The sequence below is a fragment of the Sinocyclocheilus rhinocerous genome, unplaced genomic scaffold (genome assembly GCF_001515625.1).
Source record: "Sinocyclocheilus rhinocerous isolate Xijiao unplaced genomic scaffold, SAMN03320098_v1.1 scaffold1233, whole genome shotgun sequence".
Lineage (NCBI taxonomy): Eukaryota > Metazoa > Chordata > Actinopteri > Cypriniformes > Cyprinidae > Sinocyclocheilus > Sinocyclocheilus rhinocerous.
In genome coordinates this window covers 471127-484146 of record NW_015639524.1, presented here as the reverse complement: position 1 = coordinate 484146, position 13020 = coordinate 471127, and the positions used below count along the sequence as shown (strand labels likewise).

General features: G+C 37.1%; 1 protein-coding gene across 1 annotated transcript in view; it reads left to right on the top strand.

The window, feature by feature from the left end:
* Positions 1-125: 125 nt before the first annotated feature.
* The window catches only part of LOC107751344 (elongator complex protein 1-like), a 16964-nt gene continuing 4069 nt past the window's right edge, over positions 126-13020 (top strand). The window contains exons 1-25 of the mRNA XM_016567039.1: positions 126-314; positions 752-981; positions 1139-1291; positions 1413-1494; positions 1981-2061; positions 2159-2244; positions 2404-2503; positions 2739-2829; positions 2951-3074; positions 3169-3262; positions 4720-4950; positions 5128-5298; positions 5374-5458; positions 6298-6453; positions 6653-6759; positions 6926-7029; positions 7123-7176; positions 7258-7363; positions 7886-7960; positions 8039-8187; positions 9203-9326; positions 9445-9542; positions 10648-10849; positions 10932-10993; positions 11103-11165. Of these exons, the coding sequence (XP_016422525.1) occupies positions 832-981; positions 1139-1291; positions 1413-1494; positions 1981-2061; positions 2159-2244; positions 2404-2503; positions 2739-2829; positions 2951-3074; positions 3169-3262; positions 4720-4950; positions 5128-5298; positions 5374-5458; positions 6298-6453; positions 6653-6759; positions 6926-7029; positions 7123-7176; positions 7258-7363; positions 7886-7960; positions 8039-8187; positions 9203-9326; positions 9445-9542; positions 10648-10849; positions 10932-10993; positions 11103-11165 (2748 nt within the window). The 5' untranslated portion in view covers positions 126-314; positions 752-831. The remainder of the gene's footprint in view (positions 315-751; positions 982-1138; positions 1292-1412; positions 1495-1980; positions 2062-2158; positions 2245-2403; positions 2504-2738; positions 2830-2950; positions 3075-3168; positions 3263-4719; positions 4951-5127; positions 5299-5373; positions 5459-6297; positions 6454-6652; positions 6760-6925; positions 7030-7122; positions 7177-7257; positions 7364-7885; positions 7961-8038; positions 8188-9202; positions 9327-9444; positions 9543-10647; positions 10850-10931; positions 10994-11102; positions 11166-13020) is intronic.

Here is a 13020-nt window from a genome sequence, read left to right as displayed (position 1 = left end):
AACAAAATGTGAACACATAACTTTACGAAGGTTTTGGAACCTGAAACTTTTGGAGCATGAATCGCAGACTTGATTTTTTCAACCTGTTCTTTGAAGAGACCAGTTCAGAAGAACCGATTCACAAAAACGAATCTGATGTCCCCGCTGTTTCCTCCACGACGGCAGAGAGCGCACTTGCGCGCATCATCACACACTGATATTTTTTCTACGATGTCAGAGTTCAGGCCGCACTGACAACAACGTGCGTGTGTTGTGAATCTGTATAACGCAAATTATAATTTACATCACATAAAAAGGACACAAAACACGACAAGGTAAGCACTGATCTTTGTGCCTTTATATAAAACAACTGGATTTGCAGACATGCGCTGTCTTGATTTGTGCCAGGTTGCTTTTCATTTTGTAATCATAAGAATTATTCTGATGTTGAAAGCATTTGTTTACTGGATAAGGAGGTAGATTGGTATTACTTTTTAGTACCACCATGTAAATACTATGATACATCAATATGGTAATCACTCAGTATCATGGACACGCTTGTCGAATTTGGACACACTTGACTACATTTGTTGCTGATAATCTATTAAACCTTTTGACGTATACATTTGTTTGCAAAACTAAATGATAAAACGTGGAGCGGATAAAGCAATAAATGTCCAGCAAACATAGCTTTTTAAAAAGCATCCTAGGATGCATGTTGTGCAGTTGAAGTTGACAGGATGCCTTTCCCACCTGCCATGTCTTATTTTAGTGATTGCAATCAAATCAATCAGTCCAACAAAAAGTGCAAAACTGTTTCAGATCTCATCTTGTTGCAAGCATCTACCCAAAATGAGAAACCTCAGTCTGCTGCAGCGCTTCAGCTGTGTGGATCTTTCTATCCCGGGATCCCCGCAGTGCTTGACCATCAGGAGCGAGACTGGAACCGTGCTGGTGGCCTCTGAGCTTGCCATCACAGAGTTTGACCCTCGGACCGAAGAGGTATTTCTCAAATAAATTAAAGTTTTCATAGGAGTTCCAATCCCAGAAAGGGTCATTTACGATAGTTTTGACCCCATTTTGGGGGATTGTCCCTGTTTTAAGATGTCTAGAACCAAATAGCTATATATTAATCTTGCTGTATAATGTGCTTTTATAGGTTTATAAAGAGGTTTCACTGACGGCAGATGACTATCTCCCAGAGGACGGTAGTGGGGTTGTGGTGGCCATACAAGATCTGCCAGATCAGGAGTCAGTGTGTGTGGCCACTGCCAGTGGTGATGTCATTCTCTACAACCTCAACACCAGTCAGGTGATCATTCATTTAATCTAAATGCTTTGATGATTGTATAAAATGATTGCTAAATGATTCTGTAAAATGTATGTGCTCTTGTTGTACTTTCTAATTACCAATATTAATTTCTCTCTCACAGTTGGAATGTGTTGGCAGTGTGGAAAGCGGCCTTACTGGCATGACGTGGAGCCCAGATCAAGAGCTGGTGACTCTGACCACAGGTCTATATCACTAGCAGTATTATTTTAATATCCTAGAGATAGTATTATAGTTTTTATTAACATTTTGATTTAGTTTTTATTTATATATTTTCCATTTTCATTTTAATTTTAGTTAAGGTTTTAGTACTTTTATGTGTTTTTTTATCAGTTTTATTAGTTTTTTTTTAAATTGTGTATATAGTTTTTTTTTTTTAATTTTTAATTATGTATTAATTATTTATTATTTTTTTTATTTTAGGACATTAAGTTAAACTAAATAAAAAAGAGAAATGTTGCTAAATTAAAAGTTACTAGCTAAAATATAATAAGTTTATTATTATTTCAGGTAACAGAAATGTTTTTTTTATGGCTTTAGTTTAAATTACCTATAATATGCCTGCTACTAAGCATATAACTGTATGACTCCGTTACATCTGTTCAGAAGTGCATATAATGCCATTTCACTCTTTCTCATTGTGTCCGCTTGTGTCTTATATGGCATGTCAGGTCAGGAGACCATTATCATGATGACCAAGGACTTTGAGCCGATAACTGAGGTTGCAATCAATCAGGATGACTTTGGCGAAGGTATAATTCATAAAAGTCTTCATTTACCTCTTAATATGTGTTCACTGCATTTGAGCAGATTTAGTGTCTGACTGGCGATTTTGTTTATGTGCCTCAGATAAGTTCATCACAGTTGGTTGGGGGAAGAAGGAGACTCAGTTTCATGGCTCTGAGGGCAAGCAGGCCGCCCAGCGGAAAGCAGCGGTAAGTTTTTGTTCTGTTTAGCATCGTTCTGCTTTAACAAATCAACCAACTGCTGCTTGCAAATATGATACAGACCTGAGGATCATCAGGAGATCATTGGCATTTCAACCTGGTTTGAATATGGTCCTTTTCTCACCTAGTTCTCCTCCACTGTCACAGGAAGTGCAGCCTGCCCTGCCATGGGACAACAGGAAGCCAAGAATCACTTGGCGTGGCGATGGGCAATTTTTTGCTGTCAGTGCTGTTTGTCCTCAGACTGGTGAGAATCTTCCTTTCTGCTATTGTTATTGCATGAAAAGGGTTGTGACAGTTAACATTATTCATCATTCCTGTAGCTCAAACAGTAGAACATGGCGCTAACAACACCAAGGTCATGTGTTCGATTGCCAAGGAGTGCATGAACTAATAAAGTGTGTATCTTGAATGCAATTGGATAAAAGTGTCTGCCAAATGCATTAATGTGAATGTAAAATATAGCAGCCTTTTTGTTTCAGGTGCTCGAAAGGTTCGAATCTGGAACCGAGAATGTGTCTTGCAGGCCACCAGCGAGGTTGTTAATGGTCTAGAACAGCCTCTCTGCTGGAAGTAAGATATTCTGAACATCGTTTAACTTAGGTTTTTTAGTTTTAAACTTTTATTTTCTTTTGACTTAATGCTGAGTCTGACAGATTTGATGTGAACTGACACAAATGGATTTTTCTTCTAGACCCTCTGGCAGCCTGATCGCTTCCACGCAGCGGCACCCTAACAAACACAGTGTGGTGTTTATGGAAAAGAACGGACTGTTGCATGGAGATTTTACTCTGCCTTTTGGAAAGGAACAGGTCAAGGTAAACCTCAGCTCCTCTGTATATGTTATTTTCAAAAAATCTGAAATATAAACCATGGTGCATGAATCGTTGAAGATTTATGTGTATTTCTCAGGTAAAGGAGCTGCTGTGGAACAGTGACTCTACTGTTCTGGCTGTTTGGATGGAGGACTTGAAGCCCAGGGAGAACGACCATCCCAACACATACAGTAAGATGCAATTCAGGGCGGTATGTTGAGTTTCTATGATATATTGATATATTTTTTATAAACAATATGGAATGAGTCAATACTGTTTAAATCGATATAAAGTAGTCTGATACGAGTGCATCAGTTATCCTAAACATGAGGCATGTTTAATATTAGGGGCTTTAAAGGGGTGATGATGACATGAGAAACCAAATTTGCCTTGATCTGGCATATAAGAAGTCTTTGTACCATTAAAACTTCCTTCAAGTTTCATAGCTTAAGTCGTCCTCCCCATTATAAACGAAGCATTTATTTAATCAAGCTCCAAATACGGCTCGTTGTGGATCCAGTCGTTTGCATATGACCGCCTCGTAGCGCAAGACAGCTATGCCTAATTTTGCACACAGGTGTTCAGTCGACGTGCAGCGAGTGGGTCTGAAGAAGTAGCTGTTTACAATAAGATTGCAATGCCACGCAGATGTGCCGTTCCTGGCTGTGGAAAAACAACATGTTTGAATACGCTGCCGAAGGATCCAGACATCAGGGAAAAATGGATTCAGTTTACAGTGTTAATTTACACGTGTGTTCACTACATTTCACGGATGACTGTTTTGAGAACAAATCGCAGTATGATGCTGGCCTAAGTACATGCATAGGCACTGATGTTAGCCAATCATAACAGTGGGCGGTTACACTGAACTCTTAAAGGGGAAAACCCCCCAAAACCGACTGTTTGAGTCAGAGGATGAGAAACGGAGTGCAAAAAGGTCATAAATCATTAAACTTTTAAAGTTTTTCGTCCAAAAAAACTATAGTAATATTATAATTGCACCTAAGGGAACATAATAAAACAAACCAAGAAACCCATGTCATGACTCATGACCCCTTTAAAATAACCTGTAAGATATAGTTAACACGTATAGTTTAAAGCAACTCTGATGCTCTTACAGACACATGAGATGTGGTGTTTTCCTCCATGCACAACTTAATTTTCACAGCTATATTCTCTGTCTGTAAATGTTAGAAAGTCATGGAAATACCACGAGTCATGGAAGTTAGTAGAGACATATCCCAACAGACTAAAGGCTGTAGTTCAACAAAATATTGACAAAATATAAGGGGGTGATCCTTTTCCCAACTCAGTGATTCTGTTTTTTAATTATATATATTTTTTCTGGCATGTTGGTATTATATCTTTCACTTGGATGTTATAAGTTGCACTGAGTAAATACAGCTGGGTAAAACTGTCCGTCTTCATTTCAGGCTGCAAAGCAACAAAATGTGATTATTTTAAAGGGGGTGATTCTTTTCTATACCCACTGTATACTGTATATCGCAATTCAGGCAAAAAAAACACAAACAAAAAAAAAACCGAGATTTTATTTTTTTTGGCCATATCGTCCAACCCTACTTTGCATATTAAGTGATGGGTGTAGTAATGATCATTGTTGCTAATTAGGGATTTCTTTCTTTCTCAGTTCAGCTGTGGACAGTTGGGAATTATCACTGGTATCTAAAGCAGAGTTCGCATTTTGGCAATGAGGCCCTCAGGGCTCCGGCGTGTGTGTGTTGGGATCCTGAGAAGCCCTTGCGTCTCCATCTCCTGACTCGAGGATGGGCCAGCTACACCTACGACTGGGGCTGGAGCACGCAACGCAGTCATGGCAACGATTGCCATGACAACGCCAGTGTGGCAGTGATTGATGGAGGTAGGCGTGTCCATTGTCAAACTTATGAATAATTGTGCATTAATATGTTGTAGACAACACACTGTTTTCTCACTGTGTTAGCTTTAGAACATTTTTTGAGTAAATAAGGCATTTAAGTACAGTCTAAAAATTAATGATTTGAATAATTTCTGTGTGTTTAACTAATGTGTTTTGCAGATAAAATCCTGGTGACAACATTCCGCCAGTGTGTGATCCCTCCACCTATGTGTGCTTTTGAACTTCAACTTCCTGTTCCTGTCAACTTGGTCACCTTCCATTCTCAAGCCCAGAGGACCAATGAGCTCGCTGCTCTCACAGCCGATGGGCATATTTATGTATACGGTCAAGGTGAGTCATATAATTTGAAACTTGATTCAAACATTATGTTGTTTAGGATTTCTTAGTTGCGTTTCCTCTATTCAGGTGGTGGAGTGGAAAATGGAGGTGTACTCAGGGTACCTGGCTTTAAAGTCATCTCAACACCATTAGTATTAAGAAAGACTTACAGGTACAGATGATTTTGTTTTTCACTGTTGATTGTGCTTTACATTTCTTCATGTTTGTCCAATCTTTGTTTAACAAGAAGGTGTCACTAAAGAATTAACATTTTTATGAATGGTATTGTAGCTGTAAAAGTTTGGGTATGTAATATTTTTAAATGTTTTTGAAAGTCTCTTGTGCTCACCAAAGCCACATTTATTTACATAAAATACAGAAAACATTTATATTGTGAAATATTATTACAATTTTTATTTTTTTCTATTTTTTTTCTTTATCTTTTTCTATTTTAAGTTTTATTTATTCTTATGGCAAAGCTGAATTTTCAGAACCATTACTTCAGTCTTCAGTGTCACAAGATCCTTCAGAAATAATTCTAATTTGCTGATTTCCTGCTCAAGAATAATTTCTTGTTATTATCAATGTTGAAAACAGTTGTGATGCTTAATATTTTTGTGAAAACCAATGATATTTTTTGCAATATTATAAATATCACTGTTGATCAATTGAATGCATTATTTGCTGAATAAAAGTATTTTTCTTTAAACAATATTACTGATCCCAAATGGTAGTGGTATGGTTGGATGGTAGTCTACAAACAATATATTACATTTATTGTGTATTTTAATGCAGCTGTCATTATCTTTTGACAAATTTCAGTGAAATAACCTTTCAAGCAATAATAGTCTAGTCTTATCCACTGTTTTCTCAGAGTTTTATGGATTTTTTTGCTCATTTCTTTTCTGTAATTTTCTCATTCAGGCAAGCATATTTATTCAGATCGGCACTGCTGTGTAATTATTACATGCATCATGTATTCTGATGCAGATGTTCTCTCTGCGTCTGCAGGGTCGCCATTGATCAGGAGGAACCTCTGACGCTGCGCTTGCTGCTGTGGTTGAGTGAGGATTTGTTTTTGGCTGTGGCCCACGGAAGACACTTGACCCGCCTGCTGAAGCTCACCCCATCGGACAGCCAGGACCCCAAGGACACGCTGGAGATCAGGTACTGCCGTTAAAATAACTAACTCCTCCGGTCTTGTCCACATTTGTATTCAGTGTAGCTCACGCAAAGACAGACTGATCTAACGAGCATAGACATGAACTCAGGGGCTGGGAATTGTTAAAACTTTTTAATTTTTAAAACTCTGCACTTTATGCAGTGTCTCTTTTTCTTAAATTTTTTGGTGTTGATCATTTCTCAGGTCAGACGTTCCGGTGGATGGTTTTGCGATCAGCTTGTGTCACGGCCTCAGAAATGGCACTGTGGCTCTGCAACTTGATGACGGACAGATCCGGAAAGTTCAAATGGGTCAGTCAGTCCACTAATTAGTAATTATAACAGGGACTAGATTCGGCTACTACACAGTTTCTGTTTTTATCACTTGTCTTGTTTTTTTTTTTCTAATGCAATTTTAAAATGAATAATTTAAGCAGACATATAAAGACTGCTGTAAATGCTAGAATATTTCATACAGACTCTTCAGAGCTCAGTCTAACAGAATGGAAGGATTCTACTGGCAATACTATTAACTTCCCCCGGCCTTGTGTTCAGACGGCACTAAGTACCCTCAGCGGAGAGGTAAATATATAGTCTCCATCTATCACTGACCTTTATTTCATCATGCTCACTTCAGCTTCAATAAACACTTCTTATGTTTTTGTCTTTTAATAGGAACATTTGATAGGCCTCACAGAGAGATCACACCTCTACATCAGTGACTCACTGGTAGGTAACAAGAATATAAATTATGTTGGGTTAGTGCCAAAAAATCTGGCAGTTATGCTCACCGGAGTCTTTCTTTCACAGGTGGCCTCCAATATCTCCTCGTTTGTAGTTTATGATGACTTCCTTTTGCTCACCACACACTCTCACATGTGCCACTGTCTCAACCTCAGCACACTCTCTATTAAAGGTATGTAAATGCATCAAAGAGATAAATTAAGTAAATATATATAATATAAAAATGATTCACTACCATTCAAAAGTTTGGGGTCAATACAGTTTTTTTTAAAGAAATTAATGTTTTTTTTATCCTTACTTTTATTGAGTAAAGATGCAAAAGAAGTGACAGTAAAGACATTTATAATGTTACAAATAAATGCTGTTTATTCAAACTTTCTATTCGTCAAAGAATCCTGAAAAGTGCTTCAGATGCCACGAGGGAATCTAGAAACCATCCATCATCGAGCTCTTGTACTTGCTCAGCTCAGAAAGGGGCTTGATAGGTATTTTATGTTTAGAAAAACTTAAGACAATGGTACATGTAAAAAAAGAATACTGACCTTTTTTTAAAAGGAAAAAAAAGGATTAAAGCTATTTTTTTTTTTTTCCAAAAACAAAAAAAAACATTTTTTTTATATCACATTGTATGTTAACTTAAAAATGTAAAAACTAATACCTGATAAATTACATGATTTGAATTCATTTGGTTTATGTATTCTGACATCACACGTGAGAAAAACTACACCAGAACTGGAAATCGCTCTTCAGAAGGTCCATGAGTTAAGAGGTGAGTCTCTGTTAGCTCAAGCCCATTAAAAATAAGTTCAATTATGTGTCTGTTACATCTGTTTGCTTTTGTGGTTAGTAAACCCACCCAGCGGCAGCAACGGTGCTAGCGCAGAGGAAGCTCTGAAGTATCTTCTCTTCCTCGTCAATGTGAATGAGCTGTATGAACACTCCCTCGGCACCTACGATTTTGATCTAGTGCTCATGGTGGCTGAAAAATCTCAGAAGGTCAGTAAGAAGATTCCAACTCTGTTGTATCTTAACTGCTAGTTTTTATTTTTATAGTTATATATTATATTATATTATATTATATTAGATTAGATTAGATTAGATATTAATATAGACCAACAAATACAATTAAAAATATTCATAATGAAAAATTCACAATTTCACTTATAAGCAGCCATGTCTTGTATGAAATTTGTATTATTACATTCTTGCAAAACAAATAAATACAATTCAGTAAATACACAATGAATACAATTTATAATTTCACATATAATCAGCCATTTTGCATATGAAATGTATTTAATATTTTATCACATAGTATATTACTTTATAATAATTCTTAAAATATATTAAACAAATTCATAATGAATAAAATTAATCTTTTCACATATGAGCTGCCATTTCCAATTGCATTAGTTATTAGTTATTTGTTTCACTATATTACATTATTTAATATTACAAGAGGAACAAATACAATTAAGTTAATACATAATGTATTCAATTTTTAAGTTCACATATAATCAGCCATTTTGCATATGAAATGTATATTATTGAATTGTATTGTATAATTAATATACAGTAACTAATACAATTCAATAAAAACAATTTTATAATTTCTCATATAAGTAGCCATTGCACATATTTGTTTTATTATAATATATTAAAATATTCTATTATAAAACAAAACAAACAAAAAAAAATTTCATGAATATGTAATAAATAAAATTCTTGTTGACATATAAGCAGCCATTTCACATATTTGTATTACTATAGTATTACTATTATATATTATTTTATATTGCAATTACATTATTTTATAATATAAAATGAATGTACAACACATTGAAAGTAGAAATTGGCCATTAGTTGACTGATGTTGCACTGTAACACAACAACAGGCATTTCACGTGTAGACAGCTTTTCTGATAGTGAGATCTCGTCTTAGCACACGTCTGTTGTAGACACTGTTTTGAAGTGGTTTATAGTTTATTTGTTTTTTTCCTCAAACATGTAGGACCCTAAAGAGTACCTGCCATTTCTGAACATGCTGAAAACCCTGGAGCCGAACTACCAGCGCTACACCATCGATAAACACCTCAAGAGATACAGGAAGGCCTTACATCACCTCAGCAAGTGTGGTAAGAGCCTTGTTGGACATCCATGAGCAACCCAACAGCAAATGCCTCTGTTTTTATTCGCTTCCTTCCACCATCTGTAACTCTGTTTGGTTCTCCTGTTCTGCCTCATGTTTTTCAGGTGAAGAACACTTCACAGAGTTGTTATCCTTGGTGAAGGATCAGAGACTGTACAGTGATGCTCTTGAGCTCTATCCTTCAGACAGTGAGCAATACAAGGCACGTTTTATTTTATAAAGCTCCATGTTTTTATTTTTGTAACATTTTATTTTTCCCTGAATTTTGCAAAAGAAAATATTAGCTATAAAGCCGAAGCAGAACTGTTGTGCGTCTCCGAGCAGCACAGTGTTTCGTTTCTGAATGAATTAGTCGGATGAACCAATGATTCAGTGGCCCATTCATAAAGAAAGCCTTTTACTTCATTCCTGAATGAATCAGCCATTTGAACAATTGATGAATGAATGACTCAATGACTTACTCATCTAGACATTTACCGCCAACTATTGGCAGATTTAGTTTCTAGTTTAGAGTATTTTGTAATGTCTTTTTTTATGATCATTTAAAGGTGCCATAGAATGCATTGATACAATATTTTAAATTGTTCTACATAGAAGGTATGTGGCTTAGGTAAGGGCAAAAAATCTCCAGAAAAGGTTTTATATGTCCATTTACAACCCTAGGATTTGTCCCTAGAATGAAATGGTCTGTTTTTACCTTATTTGGAAGTGTCATGAATAATAATGTTGAGCTCTGCTCTGATTGGCTGTTTCGCAGTGCGGCTCAGTGTTGAGCTCTGCTCTGATTGGCTGTTTCGCAGTGCGGCTCAGTGTTGAGCTCTGCTCTGATTGGCTGTTTCGCAGAACTTCTGATGATTCGGCTGTGCAGGTCCGGCTGGCCTAGAACATGGGCGGGTATATGCAAATGTTGGGGGCGTAACTATTAGTGATCCCGACTGTAATGTCACAGTCGGTGTTGTGTTCTGATTCGCCTATTTTTCAGTGGTCTTTTGAATGCACAAGATTTACATAAGAAGGAGGAAACAATGGTGTTTAAGGCTCACGGTATGTAATTTCCATGTACATAACTGTTATTATTCAACTATGCCAACTTGCCAAGGTAAATACAGTTTTCCATTCTATGGCACCTTTAACACAATAATGACTTAAATCTTTTTGGGGTAATTTCTCAGCCAAATTTGACATGCAAAAATTTGATGTGCAAAAAAATACAGGAATTTCAAACGGTTAAATATTTAGCTTGTGTGGTAATGTATAATTGTATCAGTGATGACATGATCTTGACCCTTGACCTGTGATGTCATCAGACCCTGAGCGTGGCCTATGCAGAGCATCTAGTTGAGCAGCAGCAGGCGGAGCAGGCGGGACTGTTGCTATGGAGATGTGGAGAGAATGCCCGTGCCCTGCAGGCCTTCATCAGCTGTACGAGCTGGAGAAACACCCTCGCTGTGGCAACACACATCCCATTACCACCCGAACAGTTGGCACTGCTCGCCCGAGACCTGGCAGGTAGAGATCTCTGTCATGTATGCATGTTTCCTACTGAGATTATGAATATCCGGAAGCCATGTTGTATGTCTGATGTTTTTAGAGAAACTTCTGGAGGCCAGAAGGCATGCAGAAGCCGCCCTGTGTTTGGAGCAGTATGCTAAGGTACACTGTATATTTCATAGTCATCATTGTTCTGTTCTCCTCTGGTTCAAACAGGACTCGCTAAGACTGATGTCTTCTGTGTCATGTGCTCATACTTGTCTGTTGTCAGGATTGTGAGGAGGCCATCTCTGCTCTGATACAGGGAGCTGCATGGGAAGAAGCACTCAGATTGGTGAGCCTGTTCTTTCATCTCTGTCCTCCTTTACCAGTTATTGCTACCAGGTTTAACGGTTTTATTATTATTATACTGGATTACTTGATTGGAATTGCAGTATTTTTGCTAAACTGTATTAAAATTCTAGTTATCTCAGGCAACTGATTTTCTATGTAACCGTAATTGCAACATGCTGTATATTAACAAATAATAAAATAGTAAATGTGTGTGTGTGTGTGTATATATATATATATATACACTGGTCAACATTTGAAGTGGATCAAAACCTTTCATCAAAGTTGTCCTAAAACCAAAATGTGTTCTTGTCTTAGGACAACTTTGATTAACTTTTTTTTGATCCACTTCAAATGTTGACTACTATATATATGTGACCCTGGACAACAAAATCAGTCATAAGGGTCAATTTTTTTGAAATTGAGATTTGTACATCATCTGAAAGCTGAATAAATAAGCTTTCCGTTGATGTATAGGATAGGACAATATTTGGCCGAGATACAACTATTTGAAAACCTGGAATCTGAGGGTGCAAAAAAATCTAAATATTGAGAAAATTGCCTTTAAAGTTGTCCGAATTAAGTCCTTAGCAATGCATATTACCAATCAAAAATTAGGTTTTAATATATTTACGGTAGGAAACTTACAATATCTTCATGGAATATGATCTTTACTTAATATCCTAATGATTTTTGGCATAAAAGAAAAATCGATAATTTTGACCCATACAATGTATTTTTGGCTATTGCTACAAATATACCCCAGCGACTTAAGACTGCTTTTGTGGTCCAGGGTCACATATATACAAACAACTTGTGCCTGTTTACAACAACAATGTGATTATTGCAAAGGGGGGTGATTCTTGATATAGAAAAGAATCACCCCCCTTTGCAATAATCACATTTAATTGCTTTGCAGCCTGAAATGAAGATGGACACAGTTTTTGTTTAATCCAGCTGTATTTACTCAGTGCAACTTATAACATCCAAGTGAAAGATATAACACCAACGTGTCCGAAAAAATAAATAAAACCAGAATCACCGAGTTGGAAAGTAATTTGTGTCAGTATTTTGTTGAGCCACCTTTTGCTTTAATTACAGTTTTTTGTCTGTTGGGATTTGTCTCCGTCTCTACTAACTTGACACATCTAGACTCTGCAGTATTTGCACACTCTTCTTTGCAGAACTGCTCAAGTTCAATTAAATTTGATGGTGAGCGTTTGTGGACTGCAGTCTTCAAGTCATTCCACAGATTTTCAGTGGGGTTTAAGTCTGGGCTCTGACTAGGCCATGCAAGGACACATTCACCTTTTTCCCTTCAACCACGGTGTGCTCAGTTTTGCTGTGTGCTTTGGGTCATTGCCATGTTGGAAGGTAAACCTTCTTCCCATTGACAACTTTCTGGCAGAGAGCAGCAGATTTTCCTCAAGAATTTTACCGTATTTTGCTCTGTCAATTTTTCCTTATATCCTGGCAAGTGCTCCAGTCAGCTCAGTCGTGACTGCATGTGGCCTTTCTTGAGGAGAGGCTCTTTTCTTGCAACCCTCCCATACAAGCCACATTTGTGGAGAATTTGTGATATTTTTGACACATGCACACAATGACCACTCTTCGACATAAATACCTGCAACTGCTTCAGAGTTGCTGTAGGCCTCTTGATCTTAGTAGCCTCTCTGAGCAGTTTCCTCCTGCTCTTTCATCCAGTTTGGAGCGACATTCTGATCCAGGGAGGGTCTGTGTTGTACCAAATACCTTCCACTTCTCAATAATAGACTTCACTGTGCTTCTACACATTGATAAAGCCTTTGACATTTTTTTGTATATATCTCCTGACTTGTGCCTGTCCACAACTTTATCCC